The sequence below is a fragment of the Bos mutus genome, chromosome 13 (assembly GCF_027580195.1).
Source record: "Bos mutus isolate GX-2022 chromosome 13, NWIPB_WYAK_1.1, whole genome shotgun sequence".
NCBI classification, from domain to species: domain Eukaryota; kingdom Metazoa; phylum Chordata; class Mammalia; order Artiodactyla; family Bovidae; genus Bos; species Bos mutus.
The window spans coordinates 18,319,258-18,344,365 of NC_091629.1; the positions used below are offsets into that span (position 1 = coordinate 18,319,258).

Here is a 25,108-nt window from a genome sequence, read left to right on the forward strand (position 1 = left end):
AATGATAATTAATAATAATCATTAACTGCTTCCTACATGTAGCCACTGTGTGAAGTATTTCCTGCACATCACGCATCTCACTTAAGTTTCTTCTGCTTGGAAGGACCCCAAAAGTGACTGTGAAGTTTGGGAAGCTGTATTTCTTGATCACTGAGATTGGACACTTAAGCCTCCATTTTCCTTCAGAGCCAAGAGGACAAGTCTAATCCTTAAGTGTGTGTGTGTGTGTATGTGTATGTGTGTGTGTTAGAGAGAGATACAATTTCCATGTTACCACAACCTCATCACGCAGAGGCAGTATACATATGACTCTCAGGTGCTAAGGAGCATCCAGATCCCCTGCTGCTGCTGCTGCTAAGTCGCTTCAGTCGTGTCCAACTCTGGAGGAAGCCTAATGCTGATTCCCAGGCCCCTCTAAGTCTGGTCTAGCTTGTGTGGGGTCAGCTGGCAACCCGTTTTTAGCCAAGCTCCACGCCTACACTGGAGCTTCCGCAGGCACCTGCATTTGTCAGCTGGAATAGGCAAAAGTGCTCAATATCTTCCTTTGTTCCCCCAGGCTGAATGTCTAGAGAGAAGTCTCTCCCTCAGCAAGACTAGTTCAGTCCAGTTCAGTCACTCATTCATGTCTGACTCTTTTCGACCCTATAGACTACAGCACGCCAGGTTTCCCTGTCCATCACCAACTCCCAGAGCTTGCTCAAACTTATGTCCATTGAGTTGGTGATTTCATCCACCCATCTCATCCTCTGTCGTCCCCTTCTCGTCCCGCCTTCAATCTTTCCCAGCATCACGGTCTTTTCAAATGAGTCAGTTCTTTGCATCTGGTGGCCAAAGTACTGGAGTTTCAGCTTCAGCATCAGTCCTTCCAATGAATAGTCAGGACTGATCTCCTTTAGGATGGACTGGTTGGATCTCCTTGCAGTCCAAGGGACTCTCAAGAGTCTTCTCCAACACCACAGTTGAAAAGCATCAATTCTCTGGCACTCAGCTTTCTTTATAGTCCAATTCTCACACCCATACATGACTACTGGAAAAACCATAGCTTTGACTAGACGGACTTTTGTCAGCAAACAAGGCTAACCTCAGGAGAAACTGCTAAGACACAGTGAAGAACAGGAAACTCATGGCAATCAGGAGCACCGGGATCAAAGGCAGGTCTTTTCTGCTGATTTCTAAAGAGGGGAAACACGTGAGCATCAGGAGGGACTGGTCCTAGCAACCCATGGGGTGAAGGGAATGTGGCAGAGACGAGATTCAGGGACCCCTCCCTGCCTTCCTCCGGATCTGTAGGAACTGGAGGGTTGAGGGTCTGAGGGCGGAGCAGGAAGACCCCTGTCCGCAGAGGCCTCTCCACTGGCTGAGAATGAGGGCAGCGGGGAACTGTCCACTCCTGCCCGGAAGGCAGACTGCAGGTCCTTGAGGAGGAAATGGAGGGCGTCTGAAACAACCCCAAGCCTTCCCCTGGGCTCCCCAGTAAGCTGGGAACCAAAAGGCAAAAACCAGGGAGGGCAGGATACCAACACCCAGGAGCATTCATCATGTGAATGATGAACAGCAGGAACTGTTCACTCTTCAACCTCATTGCATAGGTGATGAAACAGAAAAACCACATCATCTGGGCAAGGTCACAAGCTGCAAAGTGGGAGATGGTCGATTCTTTGGGTCTGAGGCCACCTGCTAATACCAGACGTCTGCAGATGTGTTCCAGTGGGCCCATGCAGAGCCAGCCTGTGTCACGCTTAAAGCCCCAGAAGTACAACCAAGCTAGGTGCCAAGATCTAGAGTTGCAGGCATTCACCTTAGAAACTCAGATTTCTAGCTTCTTGTGAAAAACAGAAGCCCCAGCCACACTGAGCCCATGTTCCACGTGGCAACAATCAGCTGGAGCCAGGTGACAATGGCCTCCTTGGGTTAACCACAGTCCCCACCACTCCCTAAAGTCTCCCCAACATGGTGTCCGTGGCCACACCCTACACTGTTTCATCTTCTAGGGGAGCGGGAGAAAAGGAACACATTTCTTTTCTTACATCCAACTCACTTCACATCATCACGTCACAGACATCTGAGTTCATGCTTGGGCCTATTGCTCAGAAGAACAAAGATGGCAGGGAAGAATCAGTACTATCTGAGCCTCTGCTGGGACGAACCTCCAGCCAGGATTATGGACCTGGGAGCCTGTCATCTCCACTCCCCAGAGCTGGTCTCCGGAGCCCAGAAGTCTGGGCAGCGGATGCAGGGGGTTATCACAGAGCAAACGCGGCTGTCCTGGACGAGGCAGGGCCCAGAAAGGAGAGCCAAATGCACTTGACCTAAGAACACACGCCAATGCCAAATGCAACTGCTGGGCTGAGGCCAACAGGAAGTTTTCTCCGCTTACATGAGAGAGGGGAGAGTCCGCTCCCCACCAGAAGGTGGGCCCAAGGCCACTGGGGTTTCGGAGGGCCCAGACAAGCTGCCCAAGGCCCCGAGGGCACTGAGCTGAGCAGCCTCACAAATCCAGTTTCTGTGGATAAACTCATCGGTGGCATGACCCTCTGGTGCTTTGAAATTGACGACGCCGATGACCTCAGTAGCTGCTATTCATGGGTCACTTAAGACATAGTAGGCACCATGCTAAGCAATTATTATTAATTGAGTGCAAATGATACACAGTAAAGAGCCCAGGCCTTAGCCAGCGGCTTGATGAACTGGTACATGTGTTTACATCTGTGGAACCAGACCAATGCATGGAACACCCCTTGCTCTGTAAGACTCCCTCTAGCCTCCTCCCAGTCATGAGCACCCTCCCAAAGCTAACCTCTATCTGACTTCCATCACAGGGAGTGGTTCTGCCTGTTTTTAAACTTCAGATTACGGAGCTCCACACAGAAAGTGCTCCTGTGTCCAGCTTCTTTCTCTCAACAGCATGTCTGTGAGAATCACCTGTGTTGTTGTATATGGCTGGTCATTCTCTTCCACGGCTGTGCATCCCAGTGTATGAATAAACAACAGCTTATTTACTCAATTCTTTTTATTTTTCAGCGATGCCACAAGGCTTGTGGGATCCTAGTTCCCCAACCAGAGATTAAACCCGAGCCCTTGGCAGTGGGAGCACCGGGTGCTAACCTTTGGACTGCCAGGGAATTCCCTATTTACTGGTTCCTACTGCTGACTGGGGCTTCCCTGATGGCTCAGTGGTAAAGAATCTGCCTGCCAATGCGAGACACATGGGTTCCATCCCTGGGTCAGGAAGATCCCCTGGACAAGGAAATGGCAACCCGCTCCAGTATTCTTGCCTGGAAAATTCCATGGACAGAGTATCCGCGGGCTACAGTCTGTGGGGTCACAAAAGACTCGAACAACTAAACAACAGCTGCTGACAGATACTAGGTTGTTTCCAGTTGAGAGTACGACGGACAAAGCTGCCATGAACATTTATCTGCGAGTCTCCGAATGCTTGTTTTCACTTTTCTTGGGTTATTATCTAGGATTAGAACTGCTGGGGTGCAGGGTAAGTGTATGTCTGACTTTATAAGAAACAGCTGTGTGTTCCACGTGACTGTCCCTTTGCGTATTTCCACCAGCCAGTGAAGGGGAGTGTCAGCTCCCCACACCCTCACCCACACGTGCCACTGTCTTTTGCGTTCTGGTCATTCTAGCGGGTGTAAAGGGCACACCCTGCCTTGTCTATTCCTCATGGTAACTCTTTGGAGATGGGTACCATGTGCAGTGGGTGAAAGATGGCCACACATTCTGCACGTTCCTTCCATGAAGAAGAGGGGTCTATGTCCTTTCCCTTTGGGTCTGGGTAGGCTATGTGGCTCCTCTGACCAGTAAGATATGACAGAAGTCACGCTGTGTCAACTGCCATACCCAAGCATACCTCTATGTTCTGTTTGTTGGAATGCTGGCTCTGGGAGGCCAGACTGCCATGCTACGAGAAAGCCCATGTGGCCACGAGGAGAGGCTGTATGGAAGAGACTTGAGCCAACTAGTCCCCGGCCACCCAGCCCTCCCAGCTAAGACATCAGACAAGTGAGGGAAGGAGCCACCCTGGACGGCCTCACCCCAGCAGGTGCCACTTGGCTCAGACCAACCATACCCGCTGTGCTCTGTCCTGGCCCACGTGATAAACTGGTGGGTGTTTCACATCATGAAGTTTTGGGGCAGTCTGATGCTGCCACAGATACTCAGAACCAACCACCATCTCCATTTTACAGAGGAGGGAATCAAGGTACAGAGAGGTGACATACCATGGCCACAGCCTCACACTGGGAGGAGTCAGAGCTTGGGGTGAAGCCAAGAGGCATTATATCCCAGATCAGAAAAGGTGGTGAGCACATGTGTGAACGCTGGTTACTTAAGAGTGATCCGGGACAGACTGGCGGAGAACTTAATTCAACAGACTGGAAGCTGGACTCTCATTTCCAGGAGCCTGATTTCATCAGAAACGAAGTGTTTCTCTCTGGACGGCCACCAGGGAGACCAGCCTCTCTGGGACCTCTAACCTGATCGGTGTTCACAAAGGCCCAAGCAGGGGACAGCACTCCACGCTGGGACATCGCCTGCCTCCCACAGGTCCCCACTCGTCCGAAGCTTGGATCAGAAGAAAGAAGGAGGTCCCAAGCCAGGGCCACTAGCTGGATAGATCTCTTTCTGTACCATGGAGTCCATGACACCTGAGCACAGACACACTGGATAAGCTAACCATCAGCTGGCGGGACTGAGAGGATCTCTATAATCTAAATATCATCAGTGCAGAGCCTCCTCGTAGTGACTGCAAAAAAACAAAAACAACGCCTCCAAGGGCCACAAAGGCATCATTCTATTATGATGTAGACATGCTTATTTGCATATAAGCACATGGAAACAGTCTTCACTTTGACAGAAGTACACTCCATTCCATTTCTTAAAACACAGGACTCTCTTGGTCTGTTTACTATGTGCCTGCTTTCAGTAGGGCCCGAAGTACAGAGAAATTTTCTCTACCACAAAAGACACACATGCAGGATGGATGCCGCTGGCAGGTGGCAGGGGAGTCAGGAAGGCTCCCATGGGGACGGTGACGAGCTGCAAAGCACGTGTGCTCTCCACAGGGGGCAGCCACTACCCAGCTCGGCTGATGCTGGCCGGGTGAGGAAAAGCACCCAAGGGGTGGGGGGACGCGAGTGGAAGACAGATCTTTGCTTTTCCAAGAGAAGCTGGAAATCCACATTTTTTTTTTTTTTTTGCATGACATTCTATAAATGTCAGCCGCTTAGTCCTCCTTTCTTTTTTCCCAGAAGCATCCAACACGTCTGCAGGCAGGATTGGGCCCACAGGTCATCCTGCGACCTCTGTATTTAAAACCTTTGCATCAATGCATCTCTAGACTTTGAGTTCAGAAAGGACCTTCTCCATGCTGCATGCAACCTTGGGCCTCCTGTCAAGACAAACGCAGGCTTTGGGAAGCCTTGACGTTTTTAAGGCTAGTAAGGCTAGTAAGGCCTGGGCCCCTCTCTGTCTATCCAAGCGGGCTTTCATCCAGAGCTCTCATCATGGGTGGAGAGTGGGTCTCTCGTCACAGGAGGAAGATGGGCTGGGATTTGAGATCAAAGATGTCTCAGGATCACCCGTCCCTACCACCTTCGCAATCCCCCTGCTGCGGGGGCCCACATCGGTCCGCTGCGCCCAGCACACCGCCCCCACAGACCAGTCCCTCTGCCTGGATGCCTGCCACCCCACCCCCCACTCCCAGCAACTGAATTCTTCTCGTTCCTCTTTCAAACCCCAAATTAATCACCACCTGTTCTGCAAAGCCTCCCCAATTTTCCAGGCACAATTTAACACCTCTGCTCCTCATATTTTTTTTTAAAGCAAACTGAGTCTTGGGATTATGTGCCTGGTTCCTTCTAGAACCTCTTTCCCTTCACAAAGCCTCCCATTTGCACCTGGAACACACCTCCAGGCCAGCGCTGATACACAGATCGGTTTCCCCGGTAACCTAGGGGATCAGAGACAGGGGGTGGGGGCAGGGAGACAGATTGGTCTCTCTGCATTCTCAGCCTCTTCACGGGACCAGTCGGAGAAGGTGAACGATGTTCCGATGAAGAAACGACTACTCAGCCTGTTCAAAGTCGGTCTCGTTACCTGGTTCCCACCTGGACCCACACGTGAACTAAAAAATCGGCCCTCAAGAGAAACACACACGCAGGTCCTCGTGGGAACGTCTGTTGCCTGGTTCACTGCAGCGTCCCCAGCGGCTGGCGCAGGGAGGCGCTCAGATGTGTGCCGAGCGTCGGGGGATGGAGCTGCACCCATCATGGAGGGCTGCTCTGAGGTGAGACGGGAGGACACGGGAAGCACGCTCCGGACGGAGTCTGGCACAAAGCAGATGCTCAACAAACGTGGCTCTCTGGGCTCTCACCACCGCATCTCCAGACACCCGGAGCCCTTCCCCACGGCCGCGCCCAGCTGGGCTTCCAGTGCTCCGGGGAGAGGCAGGCCTGCTCCCAATATGGAGCCCAACCCTTTGGGTCTCCAGGCAGAAGCCACGAACCCTGGCTGCTGGTGTGCCTTTAATAAGCTTGGGAACTTCCAGAACATTCTGTCAGTGCTCCTCAGGGCCCCTCATCTATCTGGCAACAATCCTGCAGACCTTGTCTTCCTGGCCCAGGGCACCATCTTCCCTCCAGCCAGGAGGATCCGTCTCCACACAACAGGGGAGGAGGCAACAGCGGAGCCAGCCAAGGATTCAGGAAGGCATTCCATGCCCGGCCCCGCCAGGGCCAGGGCCCGGCCGGGAGGCTCCCCCTGGGCCTCCCAGGCCTGAAGCCATTTCCTGGCTGTCTCCACATTTGCCTGGTGAACGGCGCCGAGCGAGGAAAGTTAAATATAGGCTTAGCATCCCCGCCGGTCGGCGCCCCGCATCGGGGCCGAGAGCGCCACCTGGTGGCCCGCTCCCGCCTCCTCCAAGGAGTGAAAGCGTCTGGGGGGAAGGGCGTTAACAAGATGGCCGCCTCGGGGAGCCTTGTGTGGAGAGAGAGAGGGAGAGGGAGAGGGTGGCTTCCCTAGGCCGGCCGCTGCCCACGCCTCCTGCTCGCTAAGCCACCTCCAAGATGGCTCCCCAGGGAGGCCCAGGAGGGCCCTGAAGCCTGGCCCGGGCCTCGACCCGCGCCTCCCAGGCAGGCCCTCACCATGTCAGCCAGGCACTCACCATGTCAGCCAGGCTGCAAAACTCTTCCAGCCTGAGGAGCAACCCCTCGATGGTCTCCTCCACCTCCTTCGCCTGAAAAGAGACAATATCCTGGAGATTAGCAAGTGGTTTCCAGGGAGACAAACGCCCTTCATTTTCTTTTTTTTTTTTAAGCAAACTAAATCTTAGGATTATCTGCCCAGTTCCCTCCAGACCTCCTTTCCCTTTTCAAAACCTCTCTAGCCTCATTTGAAAGCTGGAAGTGCTGGTGGCAGTCTCGATGCCTGTGGACGCCTCTGTTTAACTGCTCTGGTTAAAGCCACTTCGGACCATCCGCTCCATGCGGTTCTCAAAAGAGAGGAGATAAATAAATACCCACAGGAGATAACAAAGTGACCCTTATCACCACCCATGGTCCAGATAAGGAAACTGAGGGTCAGAGAAGTAAGGGAACCTGCTCAAGGGGCCCACATTCTCAGGTAGGTTTGAGTCCCCAGCCTCAAAGCCTGCTCTTATCAACACCGAAAAATGCCTACTGAGAAACACCATGGAGAGAAACAGTGAGCTGCAAGAGAGGCAGAATATAAAACTATCCTTGTATGAACACCGAGAAATGTACATGTTTCAACAATGGAATGTCATTCCATCTCATTTCAACTGGAATGACATGTGTGTGCATGCTAAGTCAATTCAGTCGTGTCCGACTCTTTGCGACCCTATGGACTATAGCCTGCCAGGCTGCTTTGTCCGTGGGATTCTCCAGGCTAGAATACTGGACTGGGTTGCCATTTCCTTCACCAGGGGATCTTCACGACCCAGAGATCCAACCCGAGTCTCATTATGTCACCTACGTTGCAGGCGGGTTCTTTACCACTAGAGCCACCTGAATGACATGTACCAAACTGCAAATAGGGGGTTAGCCGATGCAGGAGACACCAGAGATGCAGCTTTGATCCCTGGGTCGGGAAGATCCCTTGGAATAGGAAACGGCAACCCACTCCAGCATTCTTGCCTGGAAAATCCCATGGACAGAGGACCCTGGTGGGCTAGTCTATGGGGTCACAGAGTCGGACACGACTGAGCGCGCACACAAGGAAGCATACTTCCCCTGGGCTCCCTGGTGGCTCAGCGGTAAAGAACCCGCCTGCCACTGCAGGAGACGCAGGTTCAATCCCTGGGTCGGGAAGATCCCCTGGAGAAGGAAATGGCTACCCACACCAGTATTCTTGCCTGGGAAATCCCATGGACAGAGGAGCCTGGTGGGCAACAGTCCATGGGGTCACAAGGAGTTGGGCACAACGTAGAGACTAAACAACAACACTTACACCAAAAAAGTATTTGTTGTTTACCTGAAATTCATACTTGATGGGGAATCCTGTAGTTTATCTGGAGACCCTATTCATAGTGTGTGTTTAGCCCTGGGGAGTAGGAACTGGAGAATACGGTCTGACATGGGAGCTTTGAGTATTTTATGTCATGTGAAGGGTCCAAAACTCAAAAGTTACCAAGACCATGCAGTAAGGCAAATGAATGAAGCAGGCCACTGGGGCTCGGAGTGACTCGAGAAGCACTTGCCTAGTTCGAGAGCAGCCAGCCACTCAGAGAAATCAGGAAACGTGAGGCCAGGGTTGCCAGAATCTTCCATTTTCAAGAGAAGCCAGAAATTTTAACTTTATAGAAAACGTCCCGATTTTTAAATAGTGGCACATATATTTTTAAAAATTATTTTTCCTTTTTAATGCTTCATGGGCCAAGCAAAACAGAACATGAAGGGTCTGCTTCAATCACTTGCATAAAGGAGTAGTTTGAACCCTTTTCCCCCTCAAGCATGTACTATTTTCATGACAAATAAAATACCTGCTTTTTTGTCTTTTTTCCCCCTAATAACCAGGCATCTCGGAAGGAAGTTCAGTTGGAACATGAAGTACTTTCTCTGGTTTAAGAGGCCGAATTGCTCGCTGCAGGGAGGTGTTCCCAGCCGTTTCTGGGCAGGCCTGGCACTGCCCCCTCACCTGAAGGCTGCCCTCAGCGCCCACTTGTCCCCAGAGAAATGTTTATACAGTGCAGAAGCTGCCGCCTGCAGCCTAGGCTGTCGCTACCACAACCAAATAAACGGCTGCGCAAAAAAACCTCTTTCCGGCTGGAGTATAAATAGTACAGAGCTGCAATTTTAAACTCTGGAGCCTTCGTCTCACAGCTGGGACTATTTCTGTGCCTGACTTGGGGAGGCTTGACAGGGGAAGGGGACCACAGTGGAAGGGGGGCTGGAAACACACAGGAAGCCCCCCCCCACCCCCCAAAAACAAAAGCATGGTTTTAAAAAAATGTCCTGAATGCACTAAGGGAGAAAGGAGCCGAGAGGCCACTGAGCTGGGAGCGGGGAGGTTGGTGGTTCCTTCGGACCCAGAGGAAAGCATGAGAGACAGGAGAGGGCACAGATCCGTGAGGGAGCACAGTCTAGATGAGTCGAGTCGAGTCTGTAGCCCGCCAGGCTCCTCTGTCCATGGGGTTCTCCAGGCAAGAATACTGGAGTGGGTGGCCATTCCCTTCTCCAGGAGATCTTCCCACCCAGGGATCAAACCCAGGTCTCCTGCATTGCAGGCAGATTCTTTACCATCTGAGCCACTAGGGAAGCCCCAAAAGTGAAAGTGTTAGTTGCTCAGTCGTGTCCGACTCTTTGCCATCCCATGGACTGTAGCCTACTAGGCTCCTCTGTCCATGCGATTCTCCAGGCAAGAATACTGCAGTGGGTTGCCATTCCCTTCTCCAGGAGATCTTCCCGACCCAGGGATCAAACCCAAGTTTCCTGCACTGCAGGAAGATCCTTTAGTGTCTGAGCCACCAGGGAAACCCCAGATGATCTACACCCCAATCCAAACATGCCTGGGAAGATGGAAGCCTGGAGGGACACGAAGGACCACTGGCTGGGTGGCCTCTTCCCAAGACACACGTGCAGTTCTTTGCTCACAGGAAGAGCTCTGGACCTCTCCAAGCATGTTCAGGAAGGAAGTCAGTCCTTAGTTCCAACCCCATCTTCCCTCTGCCACCTGGGGGACCTTAACCCAGTGGCTTCCGCTGGGCATCTGGGTTGGCTCACCCAGGACAAGAAGGGCCACACCCACTTGGCAGGGTTGCTAGGTTAACCTCACACTGGGGCTACGTCCTTTAGCAGGGTGTGGGCACACAGTAAGCATGAATAAACCTCTCACTAGATAACAGAAGTGGCAAATCACTACACATGAATTATCTCCTTTGATTCTCACAAAAACTCTCTTCTGCAGGTGCCATAATTTCCCCCTTTCTATGAATTGAGAAGCAGAGGATCAGAGAGCTTAAGTCATCTGTTCAAGGTCACACAGCTAATACATCCTGAAGCCAGCACCCGACCTCTCTGACTTCAGAAGCTGGTAAGGACCAAGGTGCTCTCTGGGGAGGGGGAAGGTGTGCCCGCCTTATGCTTCCTGTCAACTACGGCCACGCTCACCCCCCACCGCCTCCGCCTGGTGCCCAGGGCGGTCACAAAGCAGCAGGAGGGGAGTGAAGAAATGATCTGCTGACTGCCTGGTCAGCTGAGCGAAGAACAGGCCCTAAGACATTCCCAACCAACAGGGGAGGATCGGCCACCCCACTGTGCCCCACAAATCATTCACCGGACAAATTTCTCCCAGAAAGGGGCCCCAGAAATACGATTCCTGCAGGCTGAAACCCACATGCCTTTTTAACCCAGCCCATAAGCAATATGAATGCCCTCACCATCCTTTGCAACTCCCCGGGCAGAAACTGTCCCACTCTGAGGGGAGGGAAGCAAGTGGTTCCTCTTGAAGTGACATTCAGGGCTTGACCAGTGGGGATGGCAGGTGGGCATTTTTTAATAAGTGTGAATTACAGCATTTACTGCCTTCTTCCACACCCCCTGATTTCTCCCAAAGTGCCAAGCCAAGCTTCCCAGCCGAGTGTGCCAAAAACCGAAAAGAGGCTGGCCCTGTCCACCAGTGACTGGCACAAGAAACACAAAAAGATCCTCCGCCATCTGTTCTTCTCCAGCGCCACAAGTGGAAACCCCACTGTCCAGGTGCTCAGGCCAAATACTTGGGAGGATCCTTGGCTCATCTTTCTTTCCCACCCCCCGCCCCCGACCCTATCCATCTTCTATGCAAACCCTCTCAGTTCTGCCTTCACAATACACCCCAGATCCAACCACTCTGGTGCAAGGCACCACTCTCCCTTGCTGGGACCATTGCAGTAGCCTGTTACTCACTAGTCCCCTCCTTCCTCTTTTGCTCTCCTTCAATCTGTTCCTCAGAGATTCTGTTAAAGCCAAAGCCCTCTTCAGCTCAGAATCTTCCACTCTACCATTCTCAGCCACTAGGATGGCCACGATCACAAAAATGGCAAGTGACAAATGTTGGTGAGGATATGAAGCAACCCTTAGCACCTGCTGGTGGGACTGTGAAGTTGTGCAGCTGTTTTGGAAACAAGCCTGGTTTGGAGACCAACCTCTAAAGGTTAAACATAGAGTTACCCTATGACCCAGCAATGTACCCAAAAGAACCGAAAACAGAGGTTCTTACAAAAAAAACCTTTTACATTATTCCTAATAGCCCACAAGTAGAAACAACTTGATGTTCATAAACTGATGGATGGGCAAACAAGATGTGACACGGGCACAGGGTGGAGTACTGTTCAGCCATAAAAAAGAATGAAGCTCTAATACATGCTACAGTGTTGATAATCCTTGAAAATAATCCTTACACGATTCCTTTTATGTGAAATGTCCAGAGGCGGCAAATCCAGAGAGACAGAAAGTGTGTTAGTGGTTGTCTCCCCATGGAATCGGTGGGGGGTCGGGGAGGGGAGCAGGGAATAGTTGCTAATGGCTATGAGATTTCTTTTTTGGGTGATGGAGATGTTCTGGAATTAGGTTGTGGTGATGTATGCACAACCATAGTGAATATACTGAAAACACTGAACTGTATGCTCTAAAATGGTAAACTTTATATTGCATGGATTACATCTTAACTTTGACTGTATCTTCCACCTCAGTCAGCAAACACCTACTAGAGGCCTCCCCAGCCCCACACCATCATGACCTCATCACTGACTGCTCACTCCCCACCACCCACGCCAACCGTGGTCCTCACCCCAGGGCCTTTGCACTTGCTGTTGCCGTCACTGGCAAAGCTCATCTCACCCTTCCTTCCAGCCTGTGCCCATATGCTTCTCCTTTGTGAGGCCTTCCCTGGTCTGTGGCTTTCCTGCCATGCCCCATCCTGCGCCAGTTTCTCTCTCTCTTTAGCCTGTATTACCATTTACTACATATTTCACTTGTTTGTTGTCATCTTCCCTCAACAGAATGAAAGCTCCTGGTGAACAGAGGTTTTCATTTCATTTACCTGGGTGCCCCTAGGGCCTAAAATAATGCCTGGCACATAGTAGGTACTTGTGTTTCCTAAGATAGCCTTCCAACTCTCTCCATGTCTTTTCACAATATGACCTTGCCCCTCTGCCCATGGGGAGGCAGCATCATTCCTTTCCACCCCTGAACTAGCCTGCGACTTGCTTTGACCAATAAAATGTGGAAGCAACACACTGCTCTACATTTGACTCCGAGACTAGAGGCCCGGCAGCTTCTGGCTCACCCTCTTGGAAGACAACAGCAGGCAGTTCTGGTCTTCTGAGAGGCCTCGGGGGAGAGCAGTCCCGGAGAGTGAGAGGCCGTGGAGGAGAACCGAGGCACCCCGCCTGCCAGCACGAGTGAGGCCACGTTGGACCTTCGGCTGCCGCGGACCCCAGCTGTCTGCAGCCACATGAGGCAGCCCACCCAAGGCCACAGGACAGAATGGCTCAGAGGAGCCCGCCAACCCGCACAATCATGCACTCTAAACTGGGGGTCGTTTTTATCCACTGAAGTTGGGGGTGGTTTATTACCTGGCAACCGGTAACCAATATAATGCTCAATGAATATTTGTTGCAAGAAAGAGGGGAGGGAAGAGAAAAGAAAAAGGCCAGAGGAAGGAGGAAAAGTGCTCTCTTGGAAGAGGGACGGCCCGAGAACCGCGGCCTCGATGAGTGGTGCCTGAGTCCCGCTCTCCCATTCCTGGCTGCGAGGTCCTAACTATGCCTCTGACCATCCCTGTGCCTCAGTTTCTCCATGTGAAAGGGTGTGTGTGGGGGGAACTCCTCAGACTTTCTCTGTCTTGAGCTGGAAGCTGAAGAGGGTCTGGTAAGTTCTTTGTCTAGGCTACTCTTGGCAAGATGCTCCACCCACACAGGGGAGGACTGTGACCCACTAGGGTCTCCAAACTCAGAAAGAGACGGAAGCCAGGCAGGAAATGAATACTAGGGAAGGAAGCCAAGCTTACGATGCTATTTTCCTCACATTGCTTATTTCAGTTTCCCACTTTTGACAGAGACTTTTTAGTTTCCTCTAAGAAACAGCAGCATCACCAGCATAATAAATGGCAGCTGACACTCAGGCAGGAAGACAAAAGGGACGGGTGGAGACTGTGGCAAACAGAGGCCCCTGACCCCATCTAAAGAGGACAGCTGCCGCTTGGTTTGAGCGGATCATTCCAGGTGGGAATGCACCAAAACTGGTTTTATTCAAGATGAACGGTGATAGAGGTCTTTATACAAACTCTCCCAATTTGCAAATGTTGACAACTAACCTAAAAAGCTAAAAAACACTGTGACAGTCAAGCTCCGGGAGATGGCGAAGGACAGGGAAGCCTGGTGCGCTGCAGTTCAGGGCGTCGCAAAGAGAAGGACACGACTGAGCGGCTGAACAACGATGGCCAAGCAAGCCTCACTGCAAGCTGAATGCGGCCTTCACCCCTCTGGCTTATCAGTCTTTAAAACACAAACATCGATGAAATGTCCAGAACAAGCACATCTTTAGAAGCAGAAACTAAACTAGGGGCTTCCTGGTGGTGTGAGAGTGAAGAGGGCCAGGGTTTCTTCTGGGGACAAAAAAAGTGTTTTAAGACTGATTGTGGTTGACAGTTGTGCAACCCTATGAATAAACCAAAAGCAGTGAAATTACTGAAGCCTTTAACCGTGTGGGTCACAACAAACTGTGGAAAATTCTTAAAGAGATGGGAATATTAGACCACCTTACCTGCCTCCTGAGAAATCTGTATGCAGGTCGAGAAGCAACAGTTAGAACTGGTCATGGAACAATGGACTGGTTCAAAATTGGAAAAGGAGTACGTCAAGGCTGTATACTGTCACCCTGCTCATTTAACTTATATGCAGAGTACATCATGTGAACTGCCAGGCTGGATGAAGCACAAGCTGGAATCAAGATTGCTGGGAGAAATATCAATAACCTCAGATACGAAGATGATACCACCCTTATGGCAGAAAGTGAAGAGGAACTAAAGAGCCTCTTGATGAAAATGAAAGAGAAGAGTTAAAAAGCTAGCTGAAAACTCAACATTCAAAAAACTAAGATCATGGCATCGGGTCCCATCACTTCATGGCAAATAGATGGGGAAACAATGGAAGCAGTGACAGATTATTTTCTTGGCCTCCAAAATCACTGCAGATGGTGACTGCAGCCATGAAATTAAGATGCTTGCTCCTTGGAAGAAAAGCTGTGACAAACCTAGATAGTAATATTAAAAAGCAGAGACTTTGGCAACGAAAGTCCATCTAGTCAAAGCTATGTTTTTTCCAGTAGTCCTATGTATGGATATGAGATTTGGACCATAAAGAAAGCTGAGCGCTGAAGAATTGATGCTTTTGAACTATGGTGTTGGAGAAGACTCTTGAGAGTCTCTTGGACAGCAGGGAGATCAAACCAGTCCATCCTAAGGGAGATCAGTCCTGGGTGTTCATTGGTAGGACTGAAAGTCCAATACTTTGGCTACCTGATGTGAAGAACTGACTAGTTAGAAAAGATCCTGATGCTGGGAAAGATTAAGGGCGGGAGGAGAAGGGGATGACAGAGGATGAGATGGTTGGATGGCATCACTGACTTGACAGACATGAGTTTGAGCAAGCTCCAAGAGTTGGTGATGGACAGGGAGGCCTTGTGAATTATATCACAATAACACTGCTTACACACACTCTCTCTCTCTCTGTGAGAATCCTTCCAGAAAACACAAGGTCCGCTCGCCCAGGACAAGGCCGCTGAAGATCTACACCTTTTGTCACAACATTTTTAGAAAAGCCAGACGTTAGGATTTTTATGTGAAAACTCCACTTTTTTTAGGGCTGGCGTCTACTTAGCATTTTACAAATCAGATCACTGGGCCAACCAGAGGACACCCACGTGCAGCCAGACCAAGTCTGGGGGGTGGGGGTGGGTTCAGCTTTTGCTTGACACTTGGTGCTTCGCCTGACCTTGTCCTCTGTCCCCCAGCCAGGCTGGGCCACAGTCCACGAGTGCAGGATGGGGGTGAAAGTGAGCCCGGCCCAAGGACTGCGAGGCCTGCCCACACCCAGGGCAGGCAAATTAGGAATGCCGCCTCTTCTCCAAAGGCACTCATGGCGGCCCCTTCAGACGGCAATGAAAGCAAAGGTCTTTAGCAGAAGCAGTCTCGTCTCCGTGCACAGGATGAAAGGGCTGGACTGATGTCAGAAAGATCCTGGGAGCTGGGGCCAGCCACGAGTGAAGGCCTGGAAAGAGCAAAGGAAGGAACTCTCCTTCCTTGCGCTGGAATCCCAAACCCAGAGGGGCTGGCCCATCAGGTGATAATCCACTTCCCAAAAAGGAGACGGGGAACTCCTTCCTCCAGGCCCCCAAAGCAGCCCAAGTAAGCGTTCCCATCCCCAAGGGACCCTTGACCTTGAGGTCTAAATGTCCAGAAGGGCTATTATTGCCATGACCCTGACAAAAAGGTTAATTTGGCAACAGCAACTAAAAGAAAAAAAAATTTTTTTAATATTTATTGATTGATCTTTAGCTGCATTGGGTCTTAGCTGTGGCACACGGGCTCAGTTGCCTCGCAGCATGTAGGATCTTAGCTCCCTAACCAGGGATCCAACCCAAGTACCCTGTGTCAGAAGGCAGACTCTCCAACGCTGGACCACCAAGGACGTTCCCCTTAAATTTTATAAGTATGTATCCTTGGACCCTGTAAATACCCCATTGAGGTATTTATCCTCCAGACATAGTTGCACAAACGCAGAATGATATAAGTACAGAGATACTCATTGTAATAGACTTTGTGACAGCAAAAGGAGAGGAACGGTTACCTAAATTACCATTCAGACCGACAATGAGATTGTTTGGCGGCTAGAAGCAACTGGCGCGCTCGCTGTGCACTCGCATGTAAAGCTAAGGCACAGCGAGTGAAGACCGAAAGATGCCGATGGGGGCGGGGACGTGGGCGGGGCCGCGGGCGGGGACAAGGGGCGGGGCCTCGTGGGCCCGTAGGCCAAGCCCGGCAGGGCGGCGCCTCAAGCATCCCTACGCGGTCACAGGGACCTTTGGATTCTGTACCATGTGCGCACATTTTTTATTTTTAAACAAAACCTATTTAAAGAGAATCAACTCCGGGCTTCTCTAGTGGCTCAGTGGTAAAGAATTCACCTGCCAATGCAGGAGTGAAGTGAAAGTTGCTCAGTCGTGTCCGACTATTTGTGACCCTATGGACCATACAGTCCATGGGATTCTCCAGGCCAGAATACTGGGGTGGGTAGCCTTTCCCTTCTCCAGGGGATCTTCCCAACCCAGGGCTCGAACCCAGGTCTCCCACATGGCAGGCGGATTCTTTACCAGCTGAGCCACCAGGGAAGCCTGATCCAGGAAGATCCCACATGCCGAGGAGCAATGAAGCCCGTGTGTCACAATTGCTGAGCCTGTGCTCTGGAGTCTGGGAACCGCAACTGTTGAAGCCCACGCACCCCAGAATCCGTGATCTGCAACAGAGAAGCCACCGCAAGAGAAGCCCGCACACCACAGCCCGAGAGGAGCCCCCGCTCGCCACAAGCCGAGAAAAGCCTGTGTGGCAATGAAGACCCAGCACAGCCAAAAATAAAATAATAAATACAATTATTTAAAAATCAAAACTCCAATCCACTTAGAGGAACCCACAGGCCAAATGTCCACCACATTTGCCCCAAGGAATCAATTCAGATCCTGAAACAGTTTAAGAGAACCGGGGGCTCATGTGGACCATGCAAGGAGCAACTATATTTTGCAAACCAAAAACTGGGATCTACGGTTGGCCTCATGTACACAGATAGAGAAAGTCAGCCCTGGACTTCCAGGCCTCCAGGAGGTCATGCTAGTGAGAAGAACTCACCATCTTCTGCACAAGTGGAGGCTGAAACCACCCTCCTGCAAACACAAAGTAGAATTATCAGTGCATGTCCCACCCCCACTCCCACCTGTTCAGAGAGCCCTGCGGGTGGGCGCGCCTCCCTTGCACTCTTACTTCCCAGCACCTGGTTCGGAGTCCACACCCAGTACCGGTTCCAGAAACACCTACAGAATGAATAAATGGATAATCGCAGCTAATGCCACAGACCACTTACTGTGGGCCAGACTCCGAGCGCACATCACCTCACCCAACCCCACAGCTCGGGAGGACGGGCAGAGGGGGCGCAGGGCTGAGATCCGAACCCAGGCCCTGTGGCTCTGGAGCTGACCTCCCACCACGCAGCCTGACCAGGGCAGGGGTGCTGGTGGGGTTGGGGGGCACACATCTGCAAAGGATGCTGCTTCAATGGATATGCAAGGAGTCAGTAGCCGGTGCTGTAGACACCGCAGCAGGCAGGATCGAAGGGTTTTCTGCCCTCTGCGAGTGGCGGGGAGCCAGCACCCCAGGCCTGTGGCAGGTCCCGCTTGCAGGGAGGCGAGCTGTGAGCTACCCACCAGGCTGACCATCAGAATCTCCAGAGAGGGCTTACAAGTCCAGATCCCCAGGCCTGGGGTGCCTCCTGGGTGCCCCCAACAGTCAGCAGCCACGGGGACTTTCCAACAGACAAATCAGTCTTGGTCACCCCGGGCATTTCAATCCTGCTGGAAAGCTTCCAGTATTGCAGTGCCCAGGAGGTGCCCACTCCAATGAAGTGAGGGTGTCAGGGGTGGGAGGCAGGCAGCAGTTCTCGTTGTTGGTGGAGATCACAGATGAGGCCGATGTGAGGCGCAGGTTGGGGACCACGCCCTACACCAGGGCTCACACCTTGGCCATACTCCACCCCACCCCCTAGAGACGGGTCTATCTTAATCTCTTATTTATAGGAGCATGAAATAAGTGGTTTCCTTAAAGTTTTTATTTACACCACACACACCTCTGGGCATCTTCTTTTCTCCCCTGGCTCCAGAATGGTGTGTTCAGAGCGGCTCCTGCTGCAACCATGAGGTCTGCTGTGCAGAAGCATCCCTACGTGACCAGCCTGCACGGGTGGGTACCAGGGTTACTTCCCACGTTTGGGACTCTGTTTCCAAGCTTCTTGGTTAGTGCTGAGAATCAGCAGACTGGGAGCTTTTAGCCACGGTTCCAAGGTGACCCACCCCCAAAACCCAGATGTCCTGTAATAAGAGACTATTCAGAGTCGGGAATGGGTCCTTCCACTGCTGGACAGTTCAGCCTGGGGAAACATGAACTTTCTTCTGAGAAACACTACCCTTCTCCAAGCGCCCACTTTGGCCTTGACTCTCACACCCCCGAAAGCTCTGATTCAGGGAGCCTGGCCAGCTCGTCCACCTGGATGTCCACATCTGTGATACCCCTGCGGCCACACCAGCCCCTCCAACTCGTTCTGGCACTACACTAAGTCCACAGACCTGATCCTGTCTTTCTCCTGCTCACATCCAGCTTGGCTCTGCTCACAGCTCCATCCATGACCCCTTAGAATCGAATTCCAGACTCCTCCCTTTGGGCCCTGCCCACTCTCTCCTTGATCACTGAGGTCCGCCTACTCGGGCACCTCCTGAGTCATCATCCTTCCTTGCTTCTAGCCGCACACGCAATGCCAGATCTCTGCCTGGTGGTTCCTTCCAGTCCTCCCTGTGTGTCTCCATCACAGCCCCCAGGTGTCTCCGCTGGGGCATATACCACCATTCGCTACTCTGTAGGATCGTTCCTCGCCAGCTCATCTCCTGTGCTTGAGGGCAGGCACTGCATCCATCTCGCTGGCCTCTCCCCTGTGCCTGGCACACTGTCTGGCCCGCAGCAAGTCCACCATAAGGATCAGAGGACTAAACTAACCCAGAACTATATCTCGAAACACAGTAGACTGTGCCCTGGAACCCACCCACAGAGTTCTAATCTGAACATCCAAAGTTTGAGTGCAGAAAGGGGACTAGTAGGTCAAAAGAATAAGACACATGCCAGGGTTCCCAGAGGCACGTGGCGCCTACAGGTTGGACCCAATAAACAGTCTCTGCTTCCACAAAGAAACGGTCTCTCCTACATTTTGTCTTGAGACCCAAGGGCATTTGGGGCTAACTCATGTCTTCCTATTTCAGTCCAGACTCCTGGTTTGGAGAAACAGTTTCCTCTCCTCTTATCATGACTATAGAACGTCACAGGTTCAAGCACACGGGTAAGTGGTAACTGATGCCAGCTTCAGTAGAGGGAGACAATAAGGAGGGGTGAGGACCGTGGCAAACGGGACCACCACGAGGAAACTGGGACCGAGGATTTCCAGACTGTCCGTTATTTTAAACAAATAGGAAACTCAGATTTTTTTTTCATGAATATTCTCCATTTAAGAACCCCTTTGGAAAAAGGGATTAAACAACAACAAAAAAAGAGCCCCTACGTGAAGCGAACCAATCATATCAGAGTTCTGGATTCAGCCCCTGGGCCACCAGTTTGCAGCCCAGGACCTCATTCACGGGTTAACTCTCCCCTCTCACCTCTGCCCACTCAGGCAGAGCAAGTGTGAGCAAATGAAGTCCTTCACTTCCTTCCAGGCAGACCATGAACCCCATCTGTGGGCCAAACCTGTCCTGCATCCCAGCACAGGAACCAAAGGGAACTCTGAGTCTTGTCACGAATTCCCCCCTGGATGGGTATCAGGACTCAGCCATCCAGGAGAGCCCCCAAGAGGCAAACATCTCTTTCTCTCCCTGCCATCTTGAAGCAGATTCCGGAGACCCTGCCTGAAAGTTCCCCCAAAAGAGGAAGTTCAAATCAGAAAGAGAGAGAAAGTAAACCACAAAAAAGTTGGTTGGACAGAAAAACCCAAAAGCCCTAGAAAGAGTGAAATGTTCCCCGGTCAACTGGTCAACACGCAGCCCTTCAGCGGCTCCTCCGTCCAGGGAGGCAATGCAAAGTCCTCTTTCTGGTCCTCTCACTGGCCCCACCCTGCCCCACTGCCCCACCTTCTACCTGCTGTTCTTCTCCCCTCAGGATTACCATGCTTCATCCCGCCCCAGGGCCTTTGCAAGTTCTGTTTCCTCTGCCTGGGACATTTTTCTCCTCCCTCTCAGGCTGGTCAACTCCTATTCATGCTTCAGAGCTCAGCCTAAACTGATGTCGCCTCAGGGAAGCCCTCCCTGACCACTCCCAGACAAAGTGGGGGTCTCTCTGCTACTCAGCCTCCTGGATCTCTGTGCTCCCTCTTCCCTGCAGATTCCTCAGGGGTTTGGAGAGGCTTTCCCCACCCAAGTCTCCCAGATACTCTCTACCACATCACCCATGCTGCATTCCCCATGGCATTCATCACAATCCAGAGGTTTTGTGTGTTACACGTTTACTGAGAGTAGGGCCATGAAAGTGGGGGGCCCTTGTGTGGTTCACTCCCAGCAAACAGCAGGGGTTTGAGGTGTTGAAGGACCCACCTCCCTAGGAACTCCAGGGCACCCCCAGGACTAGAGTCTGAGACTCCGACTGGGCTGCTACAGGAGGCTCCAGGCACCCAGGCCTGATCCCAAACCAGGCTTCCCTTTCCCAGCTCATTTGCCCATCTCTACAAACAGCTGCAGCACGAGGGAACTGCTAATGAATTAAGCTTTAAGTAGACGCTGCAAGTGACTCCACCCGGGCCGTTTTTGCTTCTTTTGGTAAATAAACTTCAGCAAGAGCCTGAAGTGCCTTTATTGCCGCGTGGAGCTACGGGGAGTTCGGCTCTTCATTACAGCCCTTACAAATGAGCATGAGCCAGCTCATGTCTGAGTTAGAGAGAGCCCCGAGTGAGCAAATGAAGTGAATGCATGCAGCTTCTCCTGGAGGCTGTCCCTAATCAGACAAAATGAGGCTGAGGCCCTGGGCACAATGACATCTTGCTGCTGAGAGTAAGGTGGACAAAGAACAAGAAAGACGCTCAGGTTACTTAAACCCTTAAGCAGGTACACAGGCTCAATGCCCATGCCTGGGGGTGTGGTTCAGAAATTACCAGACATCCACAGGATGTTGCTTATTTGGTGAGGGCCTCAGGTTTCACAGTTATGAGGCTGACATAGCAACATCCTAGCCACTGGGTCACTGCCAGGATTCGATGACACAGTCCATGAACAGAGTTCAGCATGCCGCTGGCACATAGTATATGCTCAGAAAATAGGAGGGATTATTATGTAATGGTAGTCATGTATGGATGTGAGAATTGGACCATAAAGAAGGCTGAATGCCAAAGAATTGATGTTTTCGAACTGTGGTGCTGGAGAAGACCCTTGAGAGTCTCTTGGACAGCAAGGAGACCAAACCAGTCAATCCTAAAGGAAATCAACCCTGAATACTAATTGGAAGGACTGATCCTGAAGCTCCAATACTATGGCCACCTGATGCAAACAGTCAACTCACTGGAAAAGACCCTGATGCTGGGAGAGACTAAACAGAGACAGAAAAGAGGGCAACAGAGATGGTTGGATGGCATCACTGACTCAGTGGACACGAGTTTGAGCAAACTCTGGGAGATGGTGAGGGACAGGGAGGCCTGGCACGCTGCAGTTTATGGGGTCACAAAGAGCTGGACACGACTTGCCAACTAAACAACATTAAGTAATGGCAGGACACTAGGAAGGTGAAGAACGATGAAGACCTACACTCTCCAGCATGGAAGCCGCCAGCCTCTCACGACTACTGAAAGTGAAAGACGCTCAGCTGTGTCCGACTCTTTGCGACACCATGGACTGCACAGTCCGTGAAACTCTCCAGGCCAGAGCACTGGAGTGGGGAGCCTTTCCCTTCTCCAGGGGATCTTCCCAATCCAGGGATCGAACCCAGGTCTCCCACATTGCAGGCAGATTCTTTATGAGCTGAGCCACTAGGGAAGACCGTTACGACTATTAAAGGCTTAAAATGTGGCTGGGCCACACCTAGGTGTGTTGTAAGCGTGATATACCAAGCCTGGTTTTGAAAACTTAGTCCAAAGAAGAAAATGTAAAAATCTCATTGATGGAGAAGGAGATGGCAACCCACTCCAGTATTCTTGTGTGGAAAATTCCATGGATGGAGGAGTCTGGTGGGCTACAGTCCTCAGGATCACAAAGAGTCAGACATGACTGAGCGACTTCACTGGCACTATAGTTTACTCATTATTCAAACTGTCCCCAAAAATAAGTGTGCCTTGAATTAGAAAAAAAAATAAAAAAAACAAAAATATCATTGAATTCTTTTTACATTTATGACATGCTGAAAGGACATTTTGGATAGTTATTTTAAATATATTGAAACTTGTACATCTTAACCTTACAGCATTGTATGTCAATTAGATCTCCATAAAACTGGGAAAAATATATTGACAATTTCACATGTTTCTTCTCCCTTTTTGTATGGCTCCTAGAATATTTAAAGTGTTAAAAAAATAAAATTATTGGCTCATATTTGGCTCAAATTATATTTCTATTGGACAGCTCTTACATTCTGACATGGAAATATGTCCATACTATTTTTTAAACTGAGATAGAATTCACATACTATAAAATTTAACCTTTTAAAGTGTACAATTCTGTGATTTTCAGTGAATTCGCAAAGTTGTGCAACCATAGGCAGTAATTCCAGAACATTCTCATCACCCTGAAAAGATACCTTGTGCCTTATCATTAAGTCACTTCCTATTTGTCCATGCTATTTTGAATAACGAAAAGCAAGTTGCAGAACAGTATTCTAGTACCAAGCGGGGTTTTTGTAAAAACTAATTAGGTGTAATTGTTAGTATACATGCCTGCCTACATTTGTAAATGCATTTTTAATGTGCTTGGCACGATGTACACCAAACTGTGGAAGATGATTATCTCTGGGAACCAGAACTGGAGTGCGAGAGAAAGACAAAAGGTGCTTCCTCTTTATTTTAAATACTTGCGTAACACTTCTGAGATTTTAAAAGAGAATGGCATGACTTTCTGGCCCTAAATAACTCCGGGTGAACTTGGGTAAACAACTTTTTCATGGCACTGTCAACATACTGGCTTCAGCTGGAAAATAAAGAATCCAGCGTTAGATCTACTTTTTATTCTGTGCTTTTAAAACAGCAAGAACAGCCAGAGATGAGGTATTTTTCCTCCTAGCAACAGAAGCGGACCGAGGCCGGGTGCGTCCTCACAGACGCAGCCTGCCTGCCTCCTGCGGGAATCTGGCGTCAGCTCAGAGCCGAGCAGGCCGAGCGCGCGGGCAGAGGCGGGACCGGGGCTCGGCCGCCCCGAGGGCCCGGGTTTGCAAAAGGCATCGGCTCTCGGCGCGCCTGCCTCTGGCATCCCGGCGGAGGCCGGTGAGGGCGAGGAGCGGGGGTGGAGAGGGGAGAGGGGATGCTCAGGTAAGGATGGGAGGCGAGTCTGGGCCCCTGAGAGCCGTGTTGGCTGGAGGACGGGGCGGGAGCGACCTGACGCGCATCTCTGGGTGACCCTGGGCAGCCACCGCGCCACCGAGGAGGAACCCCGGGGCCCCCCGTGCGTCCCCGGAGCCCCAGCGCCAGGTACGAGAAAAAGCTGCGGGGAAGCCCAGGGCCGGGCTCAGCGCTCAGGGGTACCCCCACCCCTATTCGTCCACTCCCCTGCTGGGGCGCGCGGCCCTGGACGTCCCCCCTCCCGCAACCCCGAGACCCGCCTCCCCCACTTCCAGCCACGTCCCCTACCTCGGCCCTGGGCTCGGGGGTCAGGAAGACCGCGAGCTCGCGCGCCCCGCCGCGCACGGGCTCCGGCCGATCGGCGTCCACGAGCAGCATCACGAGCGCTGCAGGGTCCGGCCGGCGGAGGCTGCCCGGGAGCCCGACGCCGTGTCCCGGCCTCGGAGCCCCGCCCCCGGCCCGCTGCACGCCCCGGGCCCGCCTGGCGGAGGCGGGGCCGCTGCGCGCCGAGCGGAGCGCCGGGCCGAGTGGGCAGCGCCGCCCAGTGGCGCGCGCGCTCCCTGCGCCGGGACCCCGCACCACCTGGCAAACCAGCGTCCCAAACTCGCTTCCAGACGGCGATCACCGGGGGCTCCTTTAAAACGCCCCACGTCCAGGCCACACACAGTCTCTAGGGCTGGAACCTGGACATCTGCATGGTTTGATGCTCGCCAGGTGATTCTAACACACCGCTGAGTTTGAGAACCGTGGGTACAGACTACCCTGTTGCATTGAAATCCAGTGGAGCAGCGGGTCCCAGCTCCCATAGCACTTTAGAGTGGACCGGGGAGTTTGTTGAAGGAAGGAGAAGGGGACAGGGGATGGGACGGTTGGAGGGCACCACCGATTCCTCAGAGTTTGAGTTTGAGCAAGCTCCGGGAGTTGGTGAAGGACAGGGAAGCCTGGCGTGCTGCAGTCCATTGGGTCGCAGAGCGTCAGACACGACTGAGCGACTGAACTGAACTGGGAAGTTTCTAAAAGCCCGGAAGTCAGACCTCACCCCAGGCCTATTCAGGCAGAATCTCTGGAGGTGGAGCTTGGGCATCAGTAGTTTGTAAAGCTCCCCGGGTGGTTCCAGCGTGCATTCAGGATAGAGAACAGCTATCTCAGAGGAGCCTTTCATTTAAAGACCACCCCTCCCCCATCACCCCGCCCACCAGGCCGCTTCTAGGACAGCAGCTTGTTTGCGCCTGGCTGACAGTCCTAAAAGTTAGGGAAGCTGGTGTAGCGATC

At 51.8% G+C, this 25,108-nt stretch overlaps 1 protein-coding gene across 4 annotated transcripts in view; it reads right to left on the reverse strand.

The window, feature by feature from the left end:
- BCAS4 (breast carcinoma amplified sequence 4) overlaps window positions 1-24,296 on the reverse strand; it is a 56,451-nt gene extending 32,155 nt beyond the window's left edge. For 2 of the 4 annotated variants that reach the window (XR_011466451.1, XM_070381043.1), the window contains exons 1-2: window positions 24,125-24,296; window positions 7,175-7,246 (exon numbers count right to left, since the gene is read on the reverse strand). Coding sequence is in view for 3 of the 4 variants with exons in the window: in XM_070381043.1 (XP_070237144.1) it covers window positions 7,175-7,246; window positions 24,125-24,214 (162 nt within the window). In the remaining variant the exon portion in view is untranslated. The remainder of the gene's footprint in view (window positions 1-7,174; window positions 7,247-24,124) is intronic. The other 2 variants (XM_070381042.1, XM_070381041.1) reach the window with 2 other exon arrangements.
- Window positions 24,297-25,108: the final 812 nt, after the last annotated feature.